At 65.6% G+C, this 26,854-nt stretch overlaps 8 protein-coding genes across 8 annotated transcripts in view; 3 read left to right on the forward strand and 5 right to left on the reverse strand.

Annotated features, from left to right (window-relative positions):
• Positions 1-322: 322 nt before the first annotated feature.
• On the reverse strand, positions 323-4,773 carry EMIHUDRAFT_470060 (hypothetical protein; the record flags this gene model as incomplete). The annotated part of the gene is made up of 5 exons (XM_005772053.1): positions 323-407; positions 899-1,426; positions 1,766-2,488; positions 2,572-3,041; positions 4,011-4,773. Coding segments are annotated over 5 exons (2,568 nt in total), but the record flags the coding sequence as incomplete, so codon positions are not given.
• Positions 4,774-5,299: 526 nt separating this feature from the next.
• EMIHUDRAFT_242720 (hypothetical protein) lies at positions 5,300-5,737 on the forward strand (the record flags this gene model as incomplete). The annotated part of the gene is made up of 1 exon (XM_005772054.1): positions 5,300-5,737. The coding sequence occupies one exon, from the start codon at positions 5,300-5,302 to the stop codon at positions 5,735-5,737; it is 438 nt and encodes a 145-aa protein (XP_005772111.1).
• A 2,027-nt stretch (positions 5,738-7,764) lies between these two features.
• Positions 7,765-9,305, forward strand: EMIHUDRAFT_458695 (hypothetical protein; the record flags this gene model as incomplete). Its single annotated transcript, XM_005772055.1, has 6 exons — positions 7,765-7,783; positions 7,855-7,869; positions 8,301-8,361; positions 8,459-8,518; positions 8,679-8,740; positions 9,017-9,305. Coding segments are annotated over 6 exons (451 nt in total), but the record flags the coding sequence as incomplete, so codon positions are not given.
• On the reverse strand, positions 9,300-11,045 carry EMIHUDRAFT_117904 (hypothetical protein; the record flags this gene model as incomplete). The annotated part of the gene is made up of 1 exon (XM_005772056.1): positions 9,300-11,045. The coding sequence occupies one exon, from the start codon at positions 11,043-11,045 to the stop codon at positions 9,300-9,302; it is 1,746 nt and encodes a 581-aa protein (XP_005772113.1).
• Positions 11,046-12,213: 1,168 nt separating this feature from the next.
• Positions 12,214-12,702, reverse strand: EMIHUDRAFT_242726 (hypothetical protein; the record flags this gene model as incomplete). Its single annotated transcript, XM_005772057.1, has 1 exon — positions 12,214-12,702. One exon carries the CDS (start codon positions 12,700-12,702, stop codon positions 12,214-12,216), a length of 489 nt encoding a protein of 162 aa, XP_005772114.1.
• A 9,508-nt stretch (positions 12,703-22,210) lies between these two features.
• Positions 22,211-23,930, reverse strand: EMIHUDRAFT_117907 (hypothetical protein; the record flags this gene model as incomplete). The annotated part of the gene is made up of 4 exons (XM_005772058.1): positions 22,211-22,457; positions 22,691-22,867; positions 23,013-23,069; positions 23,350-23,930. The coding sequence occupies 4 exons, from the start codon at positions 23,928-23,930 to the stop codon at positions 22,211-22,213; spliced, it is 1,062 nt and encodes a 353-aa protein (XP_005772115.1).
• Positions 23,931-24,071: 141 nt separating this feature from the next.
• Positions 24,072-25,419, reverse strand: EMIHUDRAFT_242732 (hypothetical protein; the record flags this gene model as incomplete). The annotated part of the gene is made up of 6 exons (XM_005772059.1): positions 24,072-24,119; positions 24,350-24,389; positions 24,474-24,754; positions 24,885-25,004; positions 25,160-25,345; positions 25,408-25,419. The coding sequence occupies 6 exons, from the start codon at positions 25,417-25,419 to the stop codon at positions 24,072-24,074; spliced, it is 687 nt and encodes a 228-aa protein (XP_005772116.1).
• Positions 25,420-26,377: 958 nt separating this feature from the next.
• The window catches only part of EMIHUDRAFT_117909 (hypothetical protein), a gene marked incomplete at both ends in the record, with an annotated part of 3,740 nt that continues 3,263 nt past the window's right edge, over positions 26,378-26,854 (forward strand). Inside the window, one exon of the mRNA XM_005772060.1 lies at positions 26,378-26,849. Coding sequence (XP_005772117.1) covers positions 26,378-26,849 — 472 coding nt within the window. The remainder of the gene's footprint in view (positions 26,850-26,854) is intronic.

Consider the following 26,854-nt stretch of genomic DNA (forward strand, 5'->3'; position numbering starts at 1 on the left):
CTCACCCTCCCAATTGCCCAATGGGACTGTGGACGTGTCGCGGACGTGTCGTGGACGTGTCGTGGGCGTGTCGTGGGCGTGTCGTGGGCGTGTCGTGGGCGTGTTTCGTGGGCGTGTCGTGGGCGTGTCGTGTCGTGGACGTGTCGCGGGCGGTCGCGGTGGGAGGTTGGCATGGGCGGTATACGGGCGGTGGGCGGTGGCGGTGGCGGTGGCGGTGGCGGTGGCGGTGGGCGGTGGCGGTGGCGGTGGGCGGTGGCGGTGGGCGGTGGGCGGTGGGCGGTGGCGGTGGCGGTGGCGGTGGCGGTGGGCGGTGGCGTGTGCGCCTGCAGCGCCGCGAGCTGCTCCTCCACTTCAGTGCGCAGCTCGTGCGTCGCGCGGGCGACATTGTCGCGGAGCAGCTCGCCAACCTGTCGGGAGATATGGGGAGATATGGGGAGATACGGGGAGATACGGGGAGATATGGGGAGATATGGGGAGATATGGGGAGATATGGGGAGATATGGGGAGATATGGGGAGATATGGGGTCGCCGACCTGTCGGGAGAGTTGAGAGAGTTGTAGTCGAAGACACACCGGGGGAGGATCGTTTGTGGTGTGTGGTGTGTTGTCGCGGGTCGGCTCGCCAACCTGCTGGGTGAGGGAAGGGTCCGAGAAGCTTCACGCAGTGCGGTGAGGGAAGGGTCCGAGAAGGCAGTGCGGTGAGGGAAGGGTCCGAGAAGGCAGTGCGGTGAGGGAAGGGTCCGGGAGGCTTCAAGCGAGGTGGGTGGGAGGCTATTGGTCCCTCGGACAAGCCGCCCGCCTGCCGCACCAGCGAGCCGCCGCGCTGCGCCGTCAGCGAGTTGAGCGTCGACAGCGAACCGTCGAGCACTGCGCCGCTGGTGAGGTCCTGGCACGGGCACAGGGACAGGGACAGAGGCGGCTGAGAGAGCGATCGCCGTCGGAAGGTTCGGGGACAGTTCGGGCGGCCGATCCTGGGCGCTCGATTTATGGGGAGATATGGGGAGATATGGGGAGATATGGGGAGATATGGGGAGATACGGCCGGTCCTGGGCGCTCGAGGCGCGCCGGTCGAGCGGCAGACCCTCGCGGCTGCTCGAGCCCCACGACGCGCGCCGCTTGCGACGGGACGACGGCGTCGCACACGCCTCTTCCGAGCGCGAGGCTGCCTCCGCCTGCGGACCCGACCGGTCGGCTGGCGAGCGCGGCGAGCGCGCGCGCTGCCTCGACCCGTCCATCGAGACGACGATACCGGCGCGGGCGACTCCCACGGCGGTCAGCAGCAGGCCGAGCGGCACCAGAATCGGCAGCAGCAGCAGCGTCAGAGGCGCAAGGAGCAGCAGCGTCAGAGGCGCCACGATGCACGCGACGCCCGCGGCGGCGAGGCGCATTGAAGGCATCATCAGCGTCTCAAATGCCTTGTCGACTACCTGCTGGGTCGCCTCCTCGAGCGACTCGACCCTGCTGCGCCGACGGCGCCCAGCGGCCTCCCTGGCGGTCGATGGGCCGGCGAAGGTAGACTCTTGCGACAGACGCGTGCTTGACCGGCGGCGACGCTCGCCCAGCAAGGTCTCGGGCGTGCTCCGTCGCGCAATGACCGACTCGCGAGGCGGCGCGCTACGCCGTGAGGACCCGGCTGTGGCGGGGTCCGACGACGGCAAGTTGGCCTTCATGGCCTGTCCGACGACGGCAAGTTGGCCTTCATGGCCTAGCCCAGCTGCATCGAAAGAGAATCTAATGAGGGAAGTGAATACTCGAGTATCCTTCACCGCGTTGCAGATGGCAGTGACACCCTCGTCCTTGAGCTGGTTGCTGCCGAGCTGAACCTCTGTCAGCGACGCGCTGACGCGCAGGTACCCAGCGAGTTCCGTGGCTCCTTCCGCCCCCAGCTCGTTCATCGACAGGTCGAGGCTCTCCAGCGTCACAAACCGCGGCAGCACGGCAGCCAACGCCTTGCTTTCTGCAGGGCCCCACTTGAGCCCGCTGAAGGCAAGAGCCGTCGCCGTGCCTGCAACGCCCTCGAAGAAGCGGCGGTATAGCGCGTCCACCACCTCCACGTCCTCCTTGCCGGTTGTGAACTTCTTCTCCGTCACGAGCAGCCGCCGGGCCTCGTCGGGCTGCAGCGGCGGGTGGCGCCGCGCCGCGCACACGCCCTCGAGCTTCATATGGGAAGGCCAGAGGACGCCGCCGTCGCCGCCGTCGCCGTAAGCAAAACCCATCGCCAGCTCGGTCCGCTTGCCGAGGTCGAGCCGCCGCGTCCCCACCTTCACCCCCGCCGAGACCACCGCCTCCACAAAGCACCAGCCGCTCTCCTCGTAAGACCTCGCAAGGCCGAGCGCCTCCATCTCCTCCGCAAAGCCGGGCGGCAGCTCCGACTGCTGCCAGCACACCGTCTGCTCGTGCCCGTACCAGACGTCCAGCAGCGAGAGGCCCTGCTTGAACAGCTCGTCCTCCGCCGGCGTGCGCGGCTTCTGGAAGAGGCACGCGAAGTCCTGGAAGAAGGCAAAGTTTGTCTCCCCGAGGCCCGCGCTTGCGAAGGCGCCGGCGAGCGGCGAGCTGAGCGCGCCCGTTCCACCTGGACGCTCCGGCCCGCCGTCCAGGTAGAGCCGCGCCACCGCCGCCACGTCTCCAGGTGGAAGCGCTCCGGGTCGGGGTGGTCCTTCGCCAGCCAGCGGTACGAGAGCGCGACGAAGAGAAGGCCCCAGTCCTCACCCAGCGCCTCGACGAGGCGGCGCAGCTCGTCCAGCGGGAAGAAGGCTTCGGGCGGCAGGTCCTGCCGGCGTGGGAGCGGCTTCCCGCTCGCGGCCCACTCGACGAGAAAGCGGCCGCGCAGCGGGGCGATCGCGCCGCACTCGATTGAGGCGAGCAGCGCCTCCGGCCCAAAGTGGGGCGGCCGCTGGGGCGTGGTCGAGATTGCCGCTGCCGTCGCCTCGGCAGCCGTGGCTTCCGTCGTCGCCGCTGCTGGGCAGGAGCTCTGTGCGCTCGCCGGCGTCGCGCCTCCCGGGCTGCCTTCCGCCGCCTTTTGGGCCTCGAGGGATGTTGCTCCTTGGCCGGGGTCCTCTCTGCCGCTCCCCTCGGTGAGTTGAACGCCGTCGGGATCAGCGGCGGGCTGAGGGGAGTGTACGTCCACGATTGTGTCTGCGGCCCCACGGGCGCAGCAGAAGGCAAGGCACGGATGGCAGCGGCGCTGCATCACGCTTGGAAAGGCGGTGGTCGTGTAAGCAAAGATGCCCGCCGGTCGTCGTAAGTTACACGGCTATGCGTGGAGGCGTACGCCTAGGCGTCGGATAGGCGTGTGGGTAGGCGTTTGAGGCGTAAATAGGCGTGGGGAGGCGCGCCTCAAAACGCCTCAAAACGCCTCAAAACGCCTCATCCGCGCCCGGAAGCTGCAACTCTGAACACGCCCCGAAAACGGTCCCCTGCAAGAACTACCAGGGAGAACTCTACAACTGCTTGAACTGCAGGATACGACGGGATCTTCTCCCAGCCGATTACGACGACATCCGCTGTTCCTCATCGGGCACATTCGTGACCGCTACAAGGTACGACAGCTCGGATGGCAAAGGAGCCTGGGGTCAGAACCTGTGGATCGTATGCGACGGCGACCCGGCCCAAGGTCGGGGCGAATGCGCCCCAGTGCCTCCTTAGATTGCCTGAGAGAGTGTGACTTAGCTTGAGAGAGTGTGATGAGAAGTCATGTTATGAGTCTAACGGGACCGTGTGGGGCTAGTTCCATTTCACAGTGGCGCAGCGCGAGTGTGGGACGACGCAGCGGAGGGGATAGACGAGGGAATCGAGGGACCGGAGGGCTTTCGCGACAGCGACGATGACGACGAAGGCAGGGGAGGAGACGGAGGGGCGACACGCAGGAGGAGCGAAATCGCGAACGGCCCGAGCAGAGAGGGCGACGACGGCGGAGCACGAGGGGGCAACGGAAACGCTACCAATGACGCGAACCGGGGCACGGGCGACGGCGGGGACGGGGAGGGCGACAGCGACGTCGAGACGCCTCACCGGGCCATCTCCCCTCCTTTAGGTCGACGAGGATCTGCTCCGTCGAGGCTATCGTCACTGCTCGTCGAAGGCTTCGCAGGACGATGGCTGTATCTCTCGCCTGGAGTACCCGCCGTAGCTCCCCCTCGCTGGTGAGCAGGCGGCAGTGGAGCTCGGCGAGCACCTCCATGTCCGATTCGGCGTGCTCGGCGAACTCCTCGATAGTCTGTTCTTCGTCGTCGGCGAACTCCTCGAGCACCGCAAACATTTCCTCATCAGTCAACGCCCGCGCCCGCTGCGCCGCTGTGCACCCAAAGCTCGTGGTCACGACGGACTCGTTGACGTCGCCCACGTACGCAAAGAGGGCGACGGCCATGTCCGCCCCTGGTCCGAGGCCCGCCCCGCCGTGGCACAGCTTGTCCGCCTCAAAGACGAGGGCGTCGCCCCGCTCGAGCCAGATGGGCTCTTGGTCGAAGATGCGAAACTGCCGTCGGTTCAGCGCTATAATGACGGAGAGGACGTTCCTCCTGTTCGCATCCCTATGCCATGGTTGGTCCTCCGCCTCTGGGAAAGTCGCAATGAGGCTGAGCCCGACTGTGCTGCCGTCCTTCCCCTTCATGCCGACCTGCATGCCCTCGCGATCGACGTGAGGTAGCACCTCCTTGACCATCGCTTCCGCTAGGTCCGCGAGATCCCGCCTCCCCACAAATCGTAGCAGCTTCCTCCCCGACGGGTTCTTGATTCCGGCGATGGAGGCCACCACGCCACTCGCGGCAATCCGCATCGAGGCCGCCCGTCGGCGCAGCGAGAGTACTGCGCACTGCTGGGCAGCGCCCAGAATGCAGGGAAGGCCTTGGCGCTTCTCGCCATCCAGACTGACTCGGCCACCGGCAAGCGAGCCGAGTGTGCGTTCCGAGCACGCGGCCCGGCACTTTCCCACAGGCCCGCCAGCCGCCGCGCAGCTCTGGAGAGGTAGCTGGCGTTGCGCTGCACTGCTTGAAGCTGCTGTTGAGGCGCTGCACTGCTCAAAGCTGCCCCGTGCGCCGCCGCGAGCGCCGCGCCGTGGCCTCGTTCTCTGGAGAGCCCCAGCACCACCCCTCGCGGCCACTCGCGCCGTTGCAGCAGCTCCGACCCCGCCACTCCGGCTCCCGAGCGCGCGGCGAGCAAGAGGAAGAGCACGCGCATGGGCCAAACCCGTTACTCGCGATCCGTTGTCAGACAGAGTTCTTTTGTTTAACAAGCGGGGCGCTGCTGGCTCTCGCGGATCCTGCAGGCTCGACGCCGGGCGAGCGACAGGCGGGCCGACGTACATGCTCATCGCTGACAAGCATCGGCTGGAGAACCAGACCAAGGTGAAGCTGCTGGCGATCCGCGAGACGGAGCTCGAGCTGTACGTGCAGAACTGCCGCCAGGTCGGTTTTGTGGCCGCAATAATCGGAGGGCTCGCCTACTTCAGCTTCCTTTACACGAAGCGCGACTACTACCAGGAGGCCCACTGGTTCGCCCGCGTGTTGTACGTGACTGGGCTCACGTGCACCATGTCGCTCGCGCTGACGATCGTGCTCGGGACGACGACAATCGCGATGCTCGGCCCGGGCCTCGCGCTGCGCGGGCCGGACGGGTCGATGAACACGGCGGTCGACGGCATCCTCCTCGAGTTTGAGCTCGCGTCGCGGCTCTTCAGCCGCTGCGTGCAGGCGATTTCGCCGCCGCCCCTTCCCTGGCTGCTGCACTATCCGCTCTTCTAGCCACCGCCCACCGCTAGCACTATCACACCGAAGCAGTGTCCTCAGATGAGTGAGTGAGGTATCCGGGCGCGGATGCTCAGCCTAGCCGAGATACAGCCGAGGTACAGCCGAGATACAGCCGAGGTACAGCCGAGGTGCAGCCGAGATACAGCCGAGGTACAGCCGAGGTGACAGCCGAGGTACAGCCGAGATACAGCCGAGATACAGCCGAGGTGACAGCCGAGGTGTGCCGGCCAGGCGCTGATGCTCACGGCGCTCGCCTACTTTTACTTGCACCACACCGGATACTGGTCGACCCCGCTCCTACTGACGGCGCTGCTGTACGGTCTGCCGCGCACTGTCACGCTACCACGTCGTCGCACTCTAGCACACTGGCACGCCGGCACCCTAGGGCAGCGCGCACTCGGCGTAGCCTCTGCTAGCTCACGCCGGCGAGCGCACGGTGCCGTCTGGCCGGCGGACACTACTCGAGTGGGGGGGCCGCAGCTGAGGCGGCTTTGTTTTTCTTTTTTTCCTGCCGCAGGGCTGCACCGCATGATGGCGCGCCGCATCGAGGTGGTCGAGAGCACGCCTCCGCTCGATCTCCGCCAATCTCGGCTAATCTCGGCTGATCTCGCATCGAGGTGGTCGAGAGCACTTTTCCGCTCAAGGCCACCCCTCGCCCGCAAGCCCGCTCGCCCACTTGCACTGGGAGCTGCACTCTGAAGGCAAGGCCTGCTGCTTGCCTGTCCGGGCGGGGGGTCGCGAGGGTTGCCCGGCCCTTTTGCCCCACCGTTGCCCCACCACCCTCGTGTGTGTGTGTGGCGAAGCTCACCTTCCCCTTCCCCCGCAGGCCATCCCCCTCATCTCTGGCGCCCTCTTCCGCGCCGAAACGGCGGACACGTCCACGACACGTCCACGACACGTCCAGCCATGAGCAGGCGCCTTCTTCGCGCCGACGGGCGGCGGGCCGCGGGCCGACGCTTCCGCACTCAGGCAAGCATTCTTCGGAGGCGGCGCGACCGGCGAGGCGGCGGCGGGCGGCGCGGCGGCGGCGGCGGGCGGCGCGGCGGCGGCGGGCCGCGCGGCGGCGGCGGGCGGCGCTGGGGGACGGCGCGGGGGGACGGGGTACACACTGGAGTGCTGTCGGACGGCGACGAGCAGGTCGGGAGTTGCGGAGGCGAGGTTTCCTTGTTTGGCAGGTACCGGAGGCTCGAGGACGGCGACGAGGAGGCGGAGGAGGCGGAGGAGGCGGAGGCGGAGGGGGAGGAGGAGGCTGGAGGGTCTGCACACGCCGTCTGGGGTGCGGGGGCGGCGAGGGGGGAGGGTGCGAGGGATGCGGAGGCGAGGGATGCGGCGGCGAGGGAGGGGAAGGCGAGGGAGGGGAAGGCGGCGGCGGCGAAGGAGGCAGCGGCGAGGGAGGCTGTGGCGGTGAGGGAGGCTGTGGCGGCGAGGGAGGCGGCGGCGGCGAGGGAGGCTGCGGCGGCGAGGGAGGGGAAGGCGGCGAGGGAGGCGTCAGACGGAAGGAGGGAGGCTGCGGCGCGGGAGGCGTTCCCTCGCCGACGACGAGGACCGCGCTGCCTTTCTTCTTCTGGAGGCGCGTGTCATCTCTTGTAGGCGCACCGCGCCGTCGAGATGTCGGAGACGTCTCCAAGGGATCCTCCCCATGGGCTGGTTGACCTGCACCTGTGCCTTAGGCGTCGCTGACCGACGAGCGGGCGCGGCTCCTCGTCGAGATTACCCGAGATTACCCGAGATTACTGACCGACGAGCGGGCGCGGCTCCTCGTCGAGATTACCCGAGATTACCCGAGATTACTGACCGACGAGCGGGCGCGGCTCCTCGTCGAGCGTCCCCCCTGCCAGTGACAAGTTGTCGGCGAGCGGGAGACTTTTTCTTTTTTTCTCCAACTCACAGGTGAGGCTCATCGTCGAGACCTCGAGACCTCGAGACCTCGAGACCTCGAGACCTCGAGACCTCGAGACCTCGAGACCTCGAGACAACTCACAGGTGAGGCTCATCGTCGAGCACGTCGCCGGCCTCCAGCGCGGGGGACAGCGGCAGCAGGCCGCCGAGCTGTCCACCGCCGGCGGTTGTGGGTGTGAGCAGCGTCTCTTCACAGCTGCAGCTGTGAGCAGGCCACCGAGCTGGTCGAGCAGGTGGCGGAGATGACCCGAGATTACGCGAGATTACCCGAGATTACCCGAGATTACCCGAGCTGGTCGAGCAGGTGGCGGAGCACGGCTTGCTAGTCTCGGGCAATCTCGGGCAATCTCGGGTAATCTCGGGTAATCTCGGGCAGGTGGCGGAGCACGGCTTGCTAGTCTCGGGAAATCTCGGGTAATCTCGGGTAATCTCGGGTAATCTCGGGCAGGTGGCGGAGCACGGCTTGCTAGTCTCGGGAAATCTCGGGTAATCTCGGGTAATCTCGGGTAATCTCGGGCAGGTGGCGGAGCACGGCTTGCTAGTCTCGGGAAATCTCGGGTAATCTCGGGTAATCTCGGGTAATCTCGGGCAGGTGGCGGAGCACGGCTTGCTAGTCTCGGGAAATCTCGGGTAATCTCGGGTAATCTCGGGTAATCTCGGGCAGGTGGCGGAGCACGGCTTGCTAGTCGACCTGCGGCGACAGCGTTGGGGTACTGCAGGTCGAGATGACCCGAGATTACCCGAGATTGCCCGAGATGAGCTATGAGCACCGCCCCGCTGCGTTTGGTGAGGAGACGTTGCGCCGACCTTCCGCAGACGGACGATCGGGCGCTGTCGACCCATTCTCGCGCGACAACGCGGCGCTGGAGGCGGCAGGCGCGCGGACACACCGGGCTTCCGAGACACTTCCTAGACACTTCCTAGACGGCAGGCGCGCGGACACACCGGACGTGGAGTCGCGAGGGATTGCCTAGCCCTTGCCCCACAACCTCCTGTGTGCGTGTGGAGAAGTGTACCTGGCCGAACCCTCCCCCAGGCGCGCGGAGGGAGGGAGCTGCGGAGCGCGCTGCGGAGGCGGCAGGGCGCCAGACCCCTCCGGTCGCCCCCAAGAGCCGCGCGTCCGCCTCAACAGACCGAACGCCGCCGCCGCCACCGCCTACGCCGCCGCCGCCGCCGCCGCCGCCACCGCCGCCGCCGCCGCCGCCGCCGCCGCCGCCGCCGCCGCCGCCGCCGCCGCCGCCGCCGCCGCCGCCACCGCACACGCACACGCACACGCACCCGCAGCGGCAGCCGCAGCCGCCGCGGCAGCCGCCGCGGCGCCCGCCGTTGCTGCCGCCGCCGCCGCCGCGCGAGGATGAGCGCGCCCGCAGCCAGGCGCTCGCCGCACTCGCGTCGGAGGCAAAGTCGTCCGAGGCCGCCATCGGGCTGACCGAGGAAGAGGCCGCGCTGCTCGAGGCGCTCCGCTCGTCGGTGCGCCGGGCGTCAGCGTCCGAGCCGCAGCCGCTGCGGCCCCTCGACCGGCCATTCTCTTCCCAAAATCAAACCACACCGGCGCTCTCGGACGTTGAGAGGACGACGTACGTCAGGGAGAATGACATTGTCGAGTGAGGGAGACGAGAGCAGGCGTATCGCCTTTTTGTGTCAAACGTGACAAACTTCACACAGTACAGACGCAACCAAAACACCCACGAAACTCCAAGCGAGGCAACCATCCCGCGCACGCGCGCTTGTCCTCTCCTGCTCTGTCGCCGCCCTTGCGCCGCATCAGCGTCACCCACGGCCGCGAGACGAGCAGCAGGGTGTCCTCCCACTCCGCGACGCTGGCCTGGTCGTTGAATAGCACGCTGCGGCGCTTTTCAATCAGCCGCTCGACGCGCCGGCGCTCCTTGCTGTCGTTGAGGAAGCGCACCGCGAGGTCGACGTACTCATCCTCGGTGGACGCGATGGGGTCGACCACGCCCATGCGGCGGTAGAACCCCTGCGTGAAGCGGCCCGGCAGCTCGGAGCCAGGCAGTGTGACGATGATACGCCCCTCAAGGAAGCTGTCGAGCGCCGTGTTGCAGCCTCCAAACGGGTGGAGGTCGAGCAAGATTGTCGAGCGGGCAATGACGGTGCGGAAGGTGCCGAACAGCAGCGTCGGCAGAAAGAGGACCTGGCCTGCTAGTGCCTCAGAGATGGCGTCGCGCGTCGCAGAAGCAAAGTGCTCGCGCATGAATAGGAAGACCGCGTCTGGAGCGCCATCGAGGATCCGAGGCATTGTGCGCCGCAGAAAGTGCAGGTTGACCTTGCAGCTTGTCTGCATGCAGCAGACGAGCTTTGTGGGCGGCGGCGGCAGGACCTCCAGGGTGGAGGTGAAGTCGGCGCCCCCTTTGCGCACACGGTGCTTGATGCTGAGGTCAGGGTACGACGTGCATAGACTGCGCATTTGCACGAGCGTCTCCGAGTAGTTCGCCTCCGCATCTGTGGGCTCGTACCACGCGCTCGAGAAATAGTAGTCGACCGTCGGGATGCCGGAGGTGAGCGAGTGGCCCCAGGTGGTGACTTGCACTGGAGCTAGCCGCGCGTAGGCTGTCAGGCAGGTCAGTGGGTGCATCCCGATCTCTGGGTAGACGAGGACGTCGAGGTGCAGCTCGCCGACCTGCGTCAGCACGGCGCGCAGATCGTGCACATCGCAACCGACCACATGATCGACGGAGCCCCATAGCAAATCTGCCCCAGCAAGGTCGCGAGGCGGCGAGGCAGCGTACTGGGCAGACACGATGAGAAACGTCTCAAAGCGCCTGCTGTCGAGGCCCTGAATGACGTTCATTCTATCGCGGTAGACGCTGCTGAATTTCTGAAGCTTGTCGATGCCAAAAAATCCGACGCGGAGCCTCCACCGGACACGAGGCAAGCGTGCAGCTGGGTGGTGCAGAAGCTCGCCCAGAGGAGTGCGGGCGATCAGGTCCCGTAGGCAGCAGTGCCACCGCCTGAGCAGGTCCTTCTTGGGGCTGCTCACGTAGGACAGGTGGTACTGGTGCGAGGTGGAAATAAGGACTGCCACCTCGAGCTGCTTGGCCTGCGGCGCGTACTCTTCAACCAGGGCGCAGGCATTCTGGAAGTGAGCAACCTTGCTTGCGTCGTCCGTGTCATGGTAATAGACCTGGTGCGAGATGTGCTTGAGCTCGTGGAAAAGGGCGCGCAAAAAGACAGACTCGACGAGATCAAGGATTGCATTGAGGGTAGATATCTCCTCGATCCTGGTCAGCACTTCGAAAAACACCTCGTTCACGTCGTCGATGCGAGCTCCCGCTTGAGCGGCGATGGATACAGCCGCAGCCAAGTTGCTCCCGACGACACTGGCGAGGGAGGACTCCGACGCGGGTAGAGCCGGCTCGGACTCGGGATGCCGGTTGGCGGCCATGTGGCGACTGAGGCCGAGGGGCGGCACTCTGGTTGGAGCGAACAGCCAGCACCGCGCGGTAAGCGCCCAAACCGGGCGCCCGCCGGCTTGGCGCCGCCGGGCGGCGAAAAAGGAAAAAGGCGAAAAATCCGGGACTTTGAGCCTTGACGATATCGGTGTCGAAACACCACCCACAGCGCCGTGATGGCGGTGCAGGGAGAGTTCCCGCGCGCGCGAGGGGCAGGCGTTCCCAAGGGGACGATCCTGTGCCTCGGCAGGGTGCTCGACGCCGCACGATGAGCAGGACGACGCGGAGGGTGGGCGCCGGGATTGGGAGGAGGACCCGCTCGGGTTCGACACCAACCCGGGGCTGCTCCGCGCCATGTGCATGGCGTTCGAGTGAACGCCGTGCAGACAGCCCGTGCCTTTTGGTGTACCCCGTTTGTGCCGCGTCCTGTGCCCCCGAGTTCATTTAATAAACAGCGCCGATACCGGTACGACGCTAGTCCCCCATCGGGAGGACGACCCCGGCTAGTCGCCGACCACACCCACAAAGAACCCTGCACAAAGACCGCAGGGCGGGGACCTGTTCTTCCTTTTTACCCATCTCCTCTGTTTTATTTATTTATTTACGATGCTGGGACATCTGGACGACGCCGGAATCGAGACTATTGCTGCGGTTGTGAACAGCCACCGCGCATCAGGGTACGGCGACACACACGGGCCACCTGCAGGCTGCGCTCGTGCAGCATGGGAACCAAGCCGCTGCTAAGTACCCAGATCTCGATCGCATCCACAAGTGCACGTGCGACGTGGCGCTTGTGGGCAAGGATGAGCTGTGATACGTCGCTCTCGCGCCCGTGCGCGGTAATATTAAGTCGAGTCGCACTTGCGCCGACTGCATGTGTGGCGTGTCTCGTCTCCACCCCCAGGGGCCAGCGGGGCGGCGGGAAGTCGGCGCGAGGAGCATCCGAGCCGCAAGGCGGCGGGCGGCGTCGCCACACGCCAGGTGCGCGCGCTCCTGGTGTGAGCGCGCCGCGGCTCTGTGGAGTCCGAGGCTCCGGTGAGCGAGATGGCAGTGAGAATATGCACGTCCGTAGAACACTTCTATGCTCCGCCGTATTACACTGGACGCGGGTCGTGCTACTGTACCTGCTTGAGACGTTCTGCGGCGATGTGCGGCCGCAGTTTACTTCTCGGCTCCCGACACCGCTGTCCTAAACGCCTCGCCCACCTCGCTGGCGAATTCGCCGACGTTCGCCTCGTTGATCTTCTTCGACTGCCGCTTGGCTCCGAACGCCGTCGCAAACAGGTCCTCAAATCCTTTGCTGTAGCCCACGCCGCTGTCGCCGAAGATTCCCAAGTCTTTGCTGACGTCGGGCAGATCGGCGGGCTTGTCGGCCGCGGCCGCGCCCGAGGCGTCGCAGAAGCTATCACACTGGTTCGCGCAGTACGACTTGTTCCCGGGCGCGACTGTGTTGCACTCCTTGAAGCAGCTCGCCTTGCACTCGGCGGGCGTCATCGGGGCCTCATCGGCGAACGCGCCGGAGCCACCGCCACCGAAGGCGGCCGCACCGAGGACGAAGCTCAGCGCCTGGCGGCGGCCTACAGGAGGCTGCGGAAGCCGGAGCGCGTGGCCGCACGCTGCGCAGGTGAGCACCAGGTAGCGAGCGAGCATTCTCTGAGCTGCGCCAGACCGGAAGAATTTTATCTCCCCAGAAGCGCACCCGGTCCTGGGCGGGTAGGGGGTCTGTGCCCGGGCGGTGTCCGGTGCGGAGTCTTTCTCTGATCCTGCCTGGGATGTTGGGTGCGAGGTGTGGCGGCTTCGATCCCAAGGGGGGGAGCTGATCCCACTCGGTAACCAACTCTCAGGGGCAGTAGGTGGGCGAGCTTCAAGCGCGCTCATCTCGATCGTCAAGGCGTCGCTACGCGCGGTCTTCCGCGGGGGGAGCTTCGTCGACGGGTGCGGGACCGCGGCGCAGACAGTGCTGCGGCGATGCCTCCGGCTGCTGCGGAGAGTGGCTTGCTGCTCGCTGCGATGGCGAAGAACTCGTCTCGTCACACGCCAAGGGCTTATGCTCTGTCGAGACGTGAGGCGTATGCGCCCAGGAGGGGAGGGCGCATGCGTAACGACGCTGCTAGAGATGCCTTTCGGGGCCCAGAGATAAAACTTCTGATGCCATGCGTGACCTAGTAGTGTCCCCAGCTATGGGCGTGTCCACGTTGGAGCCAGAGGGCTGCCTCGGCACGCTCTACTCCCACCCGCAGACGACCGTGCTGCGGCTGACCTCCTTCCCGGACGGCCACGAGACGGAGGACCAGGCAGAGGGCACCAACGTGGCCAAGTACGTTGACCGCGGCTGGTGCGCCACCGAGAGCGCCTGGTCGAGCCTGACCAAGGCCGGCGCCCTCTCGCTCGACCTCGGCTTGATGCGCGACGGCGAGGAGTACGACTACTACAGCCTCCGACACGAATGCACCAAGGGTGGCGGCCGGCGCCCTCCGCTGCTGCCCTCTGCGTTCGCGGCGGAGCTGGAGACGAAGAGCTTCACCAACGGCAAGGACGACAAGCCGCTGGTGAAGCAGCTGTACGAGGCCGCCTTCGAGGAGCAGTTTGGCAAGGCGACCAAGCTGGACTACCGCGGACTCGGATGGGGCAACGCGGAGGCGGCGCAGCTGGCGGAGGTCCTCGCGAGCGGGGCAGTGCCGCGGCTCGAGGAGCTCGATCTCGGCGACAACAAGATCGGTGACGAGGGCTTCGAGGCGCTGGCCGCCGCCCTCGGCAAGGAGGGGGCAGTGCCGCGGCTCGAGCAGCTCTATCTCGAAGGCAACTCTCAGGTTGGCGACGAGGGCTGCAAGGCGCTGGCCGCCGCCCTCGGCAAGGAGGGGGCAGTGCCGCGGCTCGAGAATCTCCATCTCCGCTTCAACAAGATCGGCGACGAGGGCTGCAAGGCGCTGGCCACCGCCCTCGGCAAGGAGGGGGCAGCGCCGCGGCTCGAGACGCTCGAGCTCGGCTTCAACCAGATTGGCGACGAGAGCTGCAAGGCGCTGGCCGCCGCCCTCGGCAAGGAGGGGGCAGCGCCGCGGCTCGAGACGCTCGAGCTCGGCTTCAACCAGATTGGCGACGAGGGCTGCAAGGCGCTGGCTGCTGCCCTCGGCAAGCGAAAGGAGGGGGCAGCGCCGCGGCTCAGGTGGCCTTATCTCGAAGGCAACTTCCAGATTGGCGACGAGGGCTGCAACGCGCTGGCCGCCGCCCTCGGCGAGGAGGCAGCGCCGGAGCTCGACGCGCTCGAGCTCTCCCAGTCCAGCCTGGTGCCGGACCCCCTTTTCGGATGGCGGCCGACCGTTTTCCTTTGGTGGCGGCGAAGGGGAGGGGAGGGGAGGGGAGGGGAGGGGGAGGGGGGGGGGGTCTGACCCCCCCAGCAGCAGAGAGCTCTGTGTGGGGGGGGGGGGGGTGTTCCGGACCCCTGAGTGTGCCGCCGCGCCGCCCTCATGTAGTTTAGGATGTGTTGGCGCCGCTGGCCTTCCCCTTGTCAAAGTAGAACCCCTCAATGAACACGGCCTCCCCGCCGCGCATGCTGCATTTCTCTCTAAAAAACCCATGTTAAACATGTGTTTTTTGTCGAACGCGAGGCCGGCGAACGTGGCGGTGAGCATGACTGTCGTAACTGTCCCTTAGGGCCCCCTAGGCTTAAAACGGCTTAAAACCTGCCATATTATCTCTCGCACAACACCGGAAGAATTTATATATGCCAAAAGCTAGGCCCACAACGCCTCTATGTTGGGTCAAGTGGGCGCCTAGAAGAAGGCGCCGCCCCCCGAAGAGGAATCCCACCCGTGCCCCGAGCCCCCGTCGAAGAGCGCGTCGAAAGCGTCGTCGCCTTCGTCGTACTCCTCCGCGTCAAAGCACCGGACCGGCTCCCCCCGCCCGGCCGTGCTCCCTTGCCCAGCGCATCTGCCGAACATGCGCACGCTGCTGCTCGCGCGCCATCTCCTCCGCGGCGCGCGGCGTCCACCCGGTGGACGCCAACAGCGACTCGAGCGTCGCGCGATAAATCGCCTCGCCTTCCTCGCGTGATACCACCTCGCCCGCCTCCTTCGCCACCGCCTTCTTCCCACGCCGCGATAGCTTCTCGCCGACCGCAAGAATTTTACCAAGAAGTCTCTCGCACACGCACGTTAAGAAGAACCGCTCTTGCCCGGGGCTGAATCAGCCTGGCGCGATCTCAAACTCAATCATCTCGGGACCGTCTCGGGCGCAATCTCCGGGCTTGGCCACGAGCGCCATCCCCGCGCCGAGGTAGAGCGGTGCACCGCTCGACTTTTTCGTAGACTGCCACCACTTTTGCCAGCCCCCGGGCCGCGGTCGATCTGTGGAACGTCGACTTGTGATGAGGCTGGGCGCGCCGCGCGACCGTGTAGCACACCCGGGCAAGGGGCCGCGCGAAGCCGGCGACCCAAGGGCCGAGGGAGCGCACGGCGAGCGAGGCGGCGAGCGACGACGTGCGGACGTGACGCGTTGGGGGTTCAATAGCGTATTGGTAGTGGCTCGTGGCTCAAAACTGCAGACTGGGCTACCGCCTACCGCACGTAGGCCCTACACTACAACAGAAACCCAGCGCCAGCGCGAGTGGTCACCGTCAACATTTGCTACTCGAAACCCGAGCAGGCCAACTCTAAGGCGCGCCGCGCAGCAGGCGTGCGCTATTCGGTCAGTGAGCCGAGACGCAGAGGATCATGCGGTGTTGCCCCGCCCGGCGTACATCGTCCCGTCGCACATGATGCCGATGTGTGCAAATGGTTGAAGTCCTCGTCGTAGTCCTCTTCGAGCATGTGGCCGACCAAACCGTCCAGCTGTGCAATCGCGTTGCTGCTGTGCACCTCGCCCTCATATTCCCAGCCGCGGCCAGCGCAGCCGCGCTTGCCGTAGCCGTGCGTGCCCTGCGGGATCAGCACGTATTTGAAGAAGTAGTGCCCTGGTGAGCGCCCGCGCTGTGCACTCACCTTGAAAAGCGACCACCAGCCCGCATGCTCGCCCGCCAGGTCGTCATCGACAATGGCGACACGGCGCCTGCCAAAGCCAGGACAGCAGCAGCCCCGGTGATCCAACCGCGCGCACCCAGACTGCGTCGAATGACACCTCGTCGTCATTGTCCGTGCCGTCGATGTACTCGCCCCAGTAGTTGGTGCAGAGGGTTGCCAGGTGAGAGCGAATGGCGCGGTTCACGCCTCGCACAACAGAGAGAGAGATGCGCTCTGCATGGTGGGACATAAAAGAGAGCGAGTACTTGGGCGAGTAGGCCGTGCGGTCAACGCTGCCGCGCGCGGCTTTGCGCGCGAGGCGGCGTAGTTTGAGAACGGCGGTGGGCGAGAAGCCGCCGCCGAACGTCTCGTGGAGCAGCAGGTTGAAGTTGTTTGTGTGTGCGCGCACACACTCACTCACTCACTCACAGTGAGTGAGGGTGTGGGAGGCGGACCTAAGGCAGGTCCTACATCTCTTTCCTACTCGAGTACCGAGCTCCCGCTCGCTCGCAGCCCGCTCGACAGAGCGTGGTTCACATTCACAGCGATAGGCGGTATCTCACGTCTCTCTCTCGCCAGTACCGTATTGTGTTAGTGCCAGTGCCGCCAGTCCCGTGCCCAGTGTTGTGCGAGGGAGTCTTCACACCCTGCGTCCTGCTGCGTCACCCAGTGCGATGCAGACGCCCAGTGCGATGCAGGCGCTCTTCACGCTATTCTCGCTTCGACAGGAGTCTCCACCGAGCAGCGACGGCGACGGCGGCTCCGCTCCCGCGCTCCGCTCATCCTCCTCAGCCACCCTGCATCAAAGATTTGAGGAGCTTGGTGCAAGTGCAGCTTCAGGAGCTCGGTGCAGCAAAATGCACATTCCGCCACGCGTCGGTCTGGAACGCCTGGTACAGCTCGGTGAGTCTGCCGAATGCCTTGCCCTCGTTTCGGCCATCACCTTCTCCCTCGCACTCGACTGCCTTCTGGGGATGGCCGATGCGGACGTTTTAGAGGCCGTAGACACCGCAGAGCAGGTGAACATGCGGACTCGTTACCTGACACTCTTCTATGGCAAATTCCTCTGCTTTCTCTTGGCGCTTGCCTTCAGCGCGTTCGCAACTGTTTTCGGCATGCTCCAGGGAAACTACGCTCGACTCTCAAAGTGCAAGGACATGGCGCTATGCGAGGAACTGGATCTGCCCGAGGCGACCCGAATGCGGCTGCGCATTGCCCTCGCAGCTGAGATGGACAGCTTCTTTTTCAGGCCGCTGCCGGCCGGGCTGCCTTCGCACAAGAGAGCGCCTCCCGCTCACCACACTCACCTTTGTTTGTAGGCTCCGCAACCCCCGCCACTCGAGCCACAACGCCATCTGGGCGAGCCTCCTCCTTCTCCTCATCGCGGCGGGCCTCGACGCACTGGCAACCGTCGCCCTCATCGCGGAGGGCGAGCTTTCGATTGCGGTGGTGGTGTGCGTTGCCATCATCTTTGGATCTGTCGCCTCGGTGCTTTACGTCATCTACGTCTTCCCAAGCGTTGGGAAAGCGAACCTGCTCCTCGAAGCTGGCCGCACCGGTGGCCACCTCGCCACTCGGTGATTGCCACTCGGTGATTGCAGTAACCGGCGACGCAACGGACGGGGCTATCAACCCGCGTGAGAAGAGGGAGGCTTGCTGTGGTGCCACGCTCTGTGCGCCTCCTGAGGTCACTTACTTTGCGCACTCTCTCCCTTACCCTAGTGTGCTCCCGAACCCCAAGTTACGTTGCATAGTCTATCCATAGTGCCTATATGTGCGCTCTGAGTGAGCACGCCCTGCGAGCGGGTAGGGCGCGCTTGCCGCCTCTGTTTGGTGCGTGCCCGTGCTTCGGGCTTCGCCCATCTCTCGCCAGGCAAAACACACACACACACACACACACACACACACACACACACACACACACACACACACACACACACACACACACACACACACACACACACACACACACACACACACACACACACACACACACACACACACACAAGAAGTCTCTCACACACAAGAACTCTTCGAAAGAACTCTCTTCTCCCCCCCCCCCTCCCCTGCTCTGGTTTTATTTAGGTGGTCCGCGAAGACAGCGAAACTTCCTGGGTAAGCTACACTCTCTCCCTCCCATTATGCTCAAACGTAGTGTACTTTTAGCTTACTGGGAGAAAAAGTTCGTCTATGTACCTCTATCTATCTCCCGTCGCCGATTTTACAGAGTTCAGCGCCGATACCAGCAAACTTCGCCGGGCCGCCTGCACGTGCGGCGCTGAGCATGGATGAATGCTACGAGTGCTGGGGGGCGGAGCTCACTGGGAGGGAATGCCATCGAGGCGAGGCTAGTATGCACCTACTAGCACCACACGGGCTCGGAGTGGCGTGTGATACCTCAGAGCCAATGACGCAGCCTCATGACACGCACGTTCCCCCCGCCGACCGTCCTAGGATCTGAGCAGCCCCTCAGCAGCAGTGGCGTCTTTACCAAGTTCTGTGCGAGCTGCCAGCGCCACGGGTTGCTGGTGCCGGTGGAGCGCGTCCGCGTGCTGCCGCCGACCGCCATCCTTGATAACAAGGCGTCCAACGGGCCGTGGAGCGCTCCTCGCGAGCTTCAGCTCCCACCCTATCGGGTTTGCAACCAGACGATGCGCTGCCCTGGGCCCCGGTTTGCCATCCTAAAGGCTGAGTACAGATCTCTGTATTCCAAATATCGCTCAAGGAGACACGTATTCGGCTGTTTTCATTGTATTCGTAGCCGGAGTGTCCGCGCAGTGCTCCGAATACACTGCGAGATAGCCTCTTCACACCCTGACGTTGGCGTGTTGCTGTAGGTTTGCCATCTTCAAAGCGCCGCCTCCAAACGAAACTCCAGGCTCAGCCGTCCTTGGGCTCGAAGGCAGCGTGCTTGGCTGGCCGTTTGCCGCGGTCGAAGCGGAGATGTCTGCAGCGGCGTTTGCAAGCTCGGAAGAGCTGTCGCAGCAGTGTGGGCCGCAGACCTGGGACGAACTGCCAGAGCAGTGGATTACCTTGCCCGGCGCGCAGGGCAAAGAGTGCTTGCACATGTACATAAGCCACGGGACGCTGGTGCCAGCAGAAAACAAGCAGCGCAGAAAGCCTCGGAAGGCCAGCGGCAAGAAGAGGCGGCCGACGGCGTCGTCCGCGGCCGTTATCGTTATCGGCGCGAGGTCAGCGAGCTCTCCGCCTCCTGACACGCCGCCTTCGTCAGAGCCGTCTTCCTTTGCCTCCCCGCGGTCAACGACCCACGACCTCGACTGCCACGACCTCGACTGCCTCGACAGTGAGCTGTGCGAGGAGGGTCGCGGCGAGGCAGAGGAGAGCGGTAAGCGGCGGCGGGCCGCCACCGCAGAGGCTGCCACTGCCGCGGTGGCGAGGCCCGACTGCTCCTCTTTGCCGCCCTCACCGCCGGCCACGCCGGTGCCGCTGGTCTTTGCCCCGCGCTCGTGGCCGCTGCCGGCGCGTCTGGGTGCGTCCGCACCGATGCAGGTCTCGCTCGCCCTCCTGATGCTGTGCGCCGCGATTATGGCCGAGCTCCCCAAGTGGAGTCCGGATTTTTTCTTCACTGCCACTGGCTTCGCAGTGATGATCGCCGCCAATCGGGCCCTTGCACGGGTCTCGCCTCGCCTTTTCGCGAGCGCGATGACGCTGCTGCTCGTCTGCGGCCCGACTCTGCGTCTGGTAAACGCCGTGGTCCGTTCGCCGGCGGTGCTGACTAGTGAGCTCGACAAGTTGGCGGAGGCTGGGCGTTACATAATTTTGCTATGTGGAATTGGCGGATCCTTCTTCGGAGCGCTGCCACCCGCTGCCCTCCCTTCCTCACGCAAGCGGCTCGCAGTAGCATACTTTGTCTGCACGGCCATCTGCGGTGCCTCGATTTTCCGATTCCGGACGCGCGACGAGCGCATGCCTTCCTTTCGTGTGCTGCACAGCGTTGTCCCCTTCCTCGTGTCCTTCATCACAGCCGAAGCAATCTCGGGCAGCAAGCATGAAGTTTCGCCCCCTTCCTCTCAATGGCCGGCTGCATTCATGCGGCGCAGCTGCGCCACGCATCTTGCTTGCGCTGAATGCTAGCGGCTCGGCTTGTGTGTGCTCTTTTCGAGTTTTTCTTCAATTTCCCCCCGATAAACCGGACCCGTATGTGAGTCACAACTTCACATATATACGAACGTCCTCTCACAGTACATAGAGTCTTCTCATTGGTCTCTCAATTGTGAATCAAACGCGTGCCGGACCCGGAGCCGCAACGGGCCCATAACGTATTGATTCCAATTCCTTTACCCACCAGCACAGAACACGCAGAGGGACAGCATGCTGAGCGACACTACGGCTCTAACGAGAGATCACTCGGCTGACAGGCTCACGACGGCGGCCTCTCGCGCCTCGCCCGTCGTTCTCTGCCCCACGACGATGCTCTCGCAGCGGTCGCGGGGCGCAAGGTGGCGGCGGCTCTCCTCGCAGAGCCCGCGGCGCTCAAGGCGGGGAAGGCGGACTGAGGCCGGGACCCGGCGACAGCTCGCGAGCTCCGCAGCGGCTGGCTCGGGGCTGGCTGGGCCGGGCTGGACAGTCGCCCGAGGGCCGCGCAGGCGGCGCTGCGAGGCCGCGCCGGGTGAGGGGGCTGGGTGGGTTCGGGTACTGTGGGGTAGGGGAGGGTGGGATCGAAGTACCCGCCGGCTGAGGGGCCGGCTGCTGCTCGGCCCTGCTGCCTCCGGCCTCTCCGCCTGCGGCCTCTCCGCCTGCGGCCTCTCCGCCTCCGGCCTCTCCGCCTGCGGCGCCGTGCACCGCCCCAGCGCCACCCGCCCCCAGCTGAGCTCCAGCCTTCTCCGTGCCGCCCAAGGCCGCCTCTACCTTCGCCACCTCCACCCCGCCCGGCCCCGCCCCTCTCGGCCCCGCCCCCGCCGTGCCGCCCCGCCCCTGCGCCCCACCGGCGGCGTCCTCGGCGTCGGCGGCTTCCTCCTCCGCCTCGTCCTCCGCCTGCGCCGCCCGCGCACACCTCGCGTCGAGCTCTCGCACGAGCGCGGCGTTGAGAGGCCGGTGCTGCGCGAAGAGCAGCAAGTACTCGCCGCCGCCGGCGAGCGGGAAGAGGCGCCGGAAGCCGCCGGCGCGCCTTGCCTCGGCGTCGAGCGTGCGAAGGGCGCGGCGCAGCGGAGTGCGGCCTCTGCCCGCGTCGGAGGCGCCCTTGTGCCGGCGATGAGTTGGCTCGCCTGGCAGACATGGACATGTCGTGGACATGTCGTGGACATGTCGTGGACATGTCGTGGACATGTCGTGGACATGTCGTGGGCGTGTCGTGGGCATGTCGTGGGCATGTCGTGGGCGTGTCGTGGGCGTGTCGTGGGCGTGTCGTGGGCGTGTCGTGGACGTGTCGTGGGCGTGTCGTGGGCGTGTCGTGGACGTGTCGTGGACGTGTCGTGGACATGTCGTGGACATGTCGTGGACATGTCGTGGACATGTCGTGGGCGTGTCGTGGACGTGTCGTGGGCGTGTCGTGGGCGTGTCGTGGGCGTGTCGTGGGCGTGTCGTGGACGTGTCGTGGGCGTGTCGTGGGCGTGTCGTGGACGTGTCGTGGGCGTGTCGTGGGCGTGTCGTGGGCGTGTCGTGGGCGTGTCGTGGGCGTGTCGTGGGCGTGTCGTGGGCGTGTCGTGGGCGTGTCGTGGGCGTGTCGTGGACGTGTCGTGGGCGTGTCGTGGGCGTGTCGTGGACGTGTGTCGTGGGCCGGCGATGAGTTGGCTCGCCCCGCGAGAGGCGCTCGGAGATATGGGGAGATATGGGGAGATATGGGGAGATATGGGGAGATATGGGGAGCTCGCCCCTCGAGAGGCGCTCGATCGCCGCGGCGCGCAAGGTGCGCTCCTTCGCTCGCGCCGCGGCCCGGTCGTGCGGCGCGAGGGCGACGAGCGTGAGCAGGTCGGCAAGCAGGCAGCTCTTCACCTTGAGGTCTAGCGGCGTGTCGGCGCCGAGCGACGGCGACAAGTTCACCTCGAGCAGCCGAGGGCGTGGTGACTTCACTCGCTTCACTCCAGCCATTTCATTCTGTCTGGTATAGCGTGAACTCTCGAGTTGCGGAGCTCCCTGCTGCTCGGTGTACGAACTCTGTTCACACCGAGCAGCTGGGAGTGGCTGCGGCTATAGCAGACAGCATTTCATTCACCAGCCAGGCTCACCTCGAGCAGCCAGGGCTTGAGACACTCGTCAATGAGGACGTCGAAGCCGAGGAGCTCAAAGCACGACGCGCGCCCGCCAGCGGTGCCGACCTGCCGCCCCGCCGCCGCCACCGACGGCTCGGCCGCGATCAGCGTGCGCAGCAGCAAGTCGTCCACCCGACGCCACAGCGCGGCCACGTCGACGCCGTTGCGCGCGAGGCAGCGCTTGAGCGCCGAGAGGGACCACCTTTGGAGATGGCGCGAGATGACTCGAGATCACGCGAGATAGTGCTTGAGAGGTACCACCTTGATGACAAATTCATCACTCATTCGAGCTACTGGAGGAGCAATCGAGCGCCGAGAGCGACCACTGTGAGCCGAAGCCGCCGTCGATTAACCATTACTTAAGAGCGAATTAAGAGCTAATCAAGAGCTAATCAAGAGCTAATCAAGAGCTAATTAAGAGCTAATTAAGACCACTTTGAGCCGAAGCCGTCGTCGGCCGCGTCGGCGTTCGGCACGAAGTGGGAGGACCGCTTGTTGATGGAGTAGTTTGTGAGGTGGGCAAACACGTCCGCGTCCGCCGCCGAGCCCCCGTCCGCTGGGTCGGAGTAGCGCGCCGTCGAGAAGCGGCAGAGGCCCTCCTCGAAGACATACCTGAATTAATCGTGAATTCAGAGCGAATTACTCGTTAATCAAGCGGCAGAGGCCCTCCTCGAAGACATACCTACTCTCAGCTGCCGGCCTCGTGCCTCCGCCGCTCCTCTCTTCTTTCGCCGCTCCCCTCCTCGATGAGGCGCACGCGCGCAGCGGCTCGAAGGACGAGACGGCGACGTACAGGCGGAGGTCGAACTTGTACCTGCGGGGACGGTTCCGAGAAGGGTCTTATGGCTGCTTACCGTCGATCGGGACGGCATTCTAGGGCCATCTCTGCGCCATCTCGGGCCATCTCGCGCCATCTCGGGCTATCTCGGGCTATCTCGGGCTCTCTCGCACCCGTCGATCAGGAGGGCAGTATCGGGCCATCTCGGCCACATCTCGGGCAATCTCTCGCGCCATCTCGCGTCATCTCGCGGCAGCTCGGCCATCTCGGGCCACATCTCGGGCCACATCTCGGCCAATCTCGGGCAATCTCGCACCCGTCGATCAGGAGGGGCCGCGCCACGTAGCGAGAGACCACGCAGTCCTCCCCCACCGGCAGCTTGGCCGAGCTGCCCAGCAGCGAGATGCCGCGGCCCTGGCTCGACGCGATCGGCTTTGCAATCCAAGTCGCGCCGCCGTCGCGGCCCATCGCGGCTGTGCAAGCGGCAGCGTCGGCGGGGAGCACAAAAGAGAGGGGCAGGTACTCGTACGCGGCGCGTCCGCACCGCGCGCGCAGCATCGCGATCGTCCGGACGAGCAGGTCCTTCCGCGTGATCACTCCCGACCGAGGGAAGTGGTTCACCTTTGCGTGCCGGGGCAGCGAGAGCAGCGTCTCGGGACCGACGTGGCCGCTCGACCAGACGAGGTCCGCGTCGGCCGTCGGCGACGGGAGGTAGCCGTGGTCCTCCAGCAGTCGGCGAAGCACCAGCGACTCGCCGCCGCGAAAGGCGTAGGTCAGCCGGCCGTCCTCGTGCCGCTGCGGTGGCCGCGGCTCGTCCTGGTGCAGCGCCTCCAACGTGTAGCGCTGCGGACGAAAGACGATGCCTCGCACGGCCGCGGCGGGCTCGTCGGAGGGCATGAAGGTGGTGGGTACGCAGCGAAGCACAGCGAGCCAGCCGCCACCAGCACAGGCCACCGACCAACGGCGCGAAACGCCCCCCCCGCGAGACCAACCGACGAACAAAAGAATTCAAAAAGGCAACTCTCACAACAAAAAAAATTATCTGTACTCGCACAACACTGGGCACGGGACTGGCGCGCACTGGCACTAACACAGGTACACCACTGGAGCCGCCTAAGCGACTCCCGCGAGGACGGCAAGGCACTTAGCTCCGTGCACTCGACCGCCCTCGCCGCTGGCAAGCTCAACGAACAAAAGAATTTCAGGCGCCCCCGCGAAGAATTTTACAACTAAACTCCCTCGCACAACACTGGGCACGGGACTGGCGCGCACTGGCAATAATACAGATACACCACGGGAACAAAAGAATTTCGGACCCAGACCTTCTTCCTTGCGAACAAAACTAGCTTGAACCGACTAAAAAAGAGACTCGGCGCCTCTGTGTGTCTGCGGGTCGAAAAACACATGCGGCCGCTCTATTGTAGCATCCGCGACGCCGACTTCGACACGAAGCCTCGGCAGCCCGGGCAGGCCGTGTTGATCGGCTCCATCCCGCGGCTCGTCTCGACCTCGCTGTCGTCGCTGAGCCAAGTGTGCAGGCAGCGGTAGTGGAAGAGGCTCTTGCAGCAGTGTGTGGCGCCCCAGCCGTTCGGGTCGCGTGGCTGCAGGCGCGCCTCGGGGTGTGAGCTGAGGCCGTCCAAGCAAATGGCGCACTCTCGGCGCTCCTCGGCTGCTGGAGCTGGCGCCACCCTTGCTGCGGCGCCGGCCTCCACCTCCATCTCCTCGCACACGGTGCTTGCTGCGGCTCGAGCAGGCGGACGGTCGTCTCCCAACGGTGCTGCGCACGCGCCAGTGCCGCCTCCTCGGCGGTGGCGAGTAGCCGAGGGAGAGCCTCTTGCCGCCAACCCTCACCTGCAGCTTGTACTTCTTGCGGCCTCGCGCCTTCGGGTAGAAGGCCACGCCTTTGTAGCCACTCTTGCTGCTGCTGCTGCTGGCCAGGGCGAGGCCCTCCCTCCCCGCCTGCCGGACTGCCTCAGTGCCAGCGGCAGTGGAAGGCACGGGTGGCGGCGGCGGTGGCGGCGGCGCGGTCGCTGGTGTCCCTGCCCGCCTCCCTGCGGGCGTAGAAGAGCGCCGCCTGCTCGGCGGTGGCGAAGTAACCGAGGAAGACCCTTGCTGCCAACCCTCACCGCCAGCTCGTACTTCTTGCTGCCTTGCTTCTTCGGCTTGAAGGTCACGCCTTTGTAGCCGCTGTTGCTGTTGCTGCTCGTAGCCAGAGTCAGGCCCTCCCTCTCCGCCTGCCGTATCGCCTCAGCGCCAGCGGCAGTGGGAGCAGTGCGAGGCTGCAGCAGCTTTGCGGCGTCGGCGCGGCCGTACTCCGAGCGAGCGCAGGCGGTGGCCGCCTCTTCGGCGGTGTCAAAAAGGCCGAGGTAGACACTCTTGCCGCCATCTCGCACCTTTGCCTCGAACTTCTTTTTTGCTGCGGTGGTAGGTCACGCCCTTGTACGAGCTCGTAGCCAGTCGTGCTGTTTTTGTGGACGGCTGGGATCAACACGAGGCGCTCGGACGCGCTCGCGCCTCGTCGGCGACGTCAAGTTCAAGGACACGCTCTCCTCCAACCCGGAGGACGTCGGCCAGCGAGGCGCTTTCGTCGGCCTCGGCAACACCGAGCCCGGCACGAGCGGACGAGCGCGGACGTCTTCGGCCTCGAGCAGCGCGGCGCTGTCGGGGACGGCGACTTCAGGCCGAGCGACGGCGGCGGCTACGTGGCGTACAAGAAGGCGGACTACGCGCACGCCCTCTCGCGCTCGGACACCGACGTGCAGATGTACCTGTTCGAAACCTTCGGCGGGTGGTGCAACGCGGTCAAGCGGCTGTTCTACCAGATGAAGGACAAGGTGCGCAACAAGCTCTCGAAGCGGCAGCACGAGGACGAGGCGAGCTGGTCGACGCGGTCGTGGCTGTCGGTGGAGGCCCAGCGCATGTCAGTCGCGCTGCAGCTCGCGGCGGCGGAAGAGATTGCGACCGAGCTCAGGCTCACCGCGGCGTCGGAGGACGCCGCCGTCGCCTAGACTCCCCTGCGTCACTACGTGCCTGCCCGTCTTTGTAGCCTGGCGTTTGTGCCCCGTTTGTGCCGCGTCCCGTGCCCCCGAGTTCATTTTATAAACTCGGACGCCTGTGATCCGCGACGAGTTCGTTTCGCGAGCGGCGCCATGCCCTATGCGGCAGTCTTTTCTTTCTTTCTTGCGTGTGCCTGTGATAGTACTAGCACGCGCCAGTTCGCACCTGTGTCGAGCCTGTCTGCTCTCAGAGAGTTGTTTTGTTTAAATTCTTTCTTGGGCTCGTGTCCGCAACCAAGCGTGCGTTTTTCTTCATTGCCATGCAATGAAGAAAAACGACCTGCTTCCATGGAAGAAGCGCCGCCCGCTGAGCCTGCTGAGGAGCCGGCGCCGGCGGCCGACGAGCCGGCGCCGGCGGCGGCCGAGCCGGAGCCGGAGGCGGCGGCGGAGGAGGAGGAGACCGAGGAGTCAAAGAAGCGGTCGCTCCACGCCGCCATCTTTGGCGACGACTCCGACTCGGACGGCGACGACAACCTGCCGTCGCTCGCGCACCCCGAAAGCGAGAAGGTGAAGCGCGTGCTGGGCAAGGGCAAGGCGTCGTCCAAGAAGGACAAGGGCAAGCCGGACGGCGCGCCGCGCAAGCGGCTCAAGAAGGCGGACGAGGGGTCCAGCAGCGCCGCCGACGCCGCGGCGGCCGCCGGCGAGGCTGACGAGGGCGCGCAGGGCGTGGTGGACGGCGGGTTCGCCGAGGAGGGCGTGGAGGGGGCGGCGGCGCCGGACAGCGACGACGACGACAGCGAGAGCGACGGGCCGGGCGGCGGTCGC

The sequence above is a fragment of the Emiliania huxleyi genome (assembly GCF_000372725.1).
Source record: "Emiliania huxleyi CCMP1516 unplaced genomic scaffold EMIHUscaffold_367, whole genome shotgun sequence".
Taxonomy (NCBI): domain Eukaryota; phylum Haptophyta; order Isochrysidales; family Noelaerhabdaceae; genus Emiliania; species Emiliania huxleyi.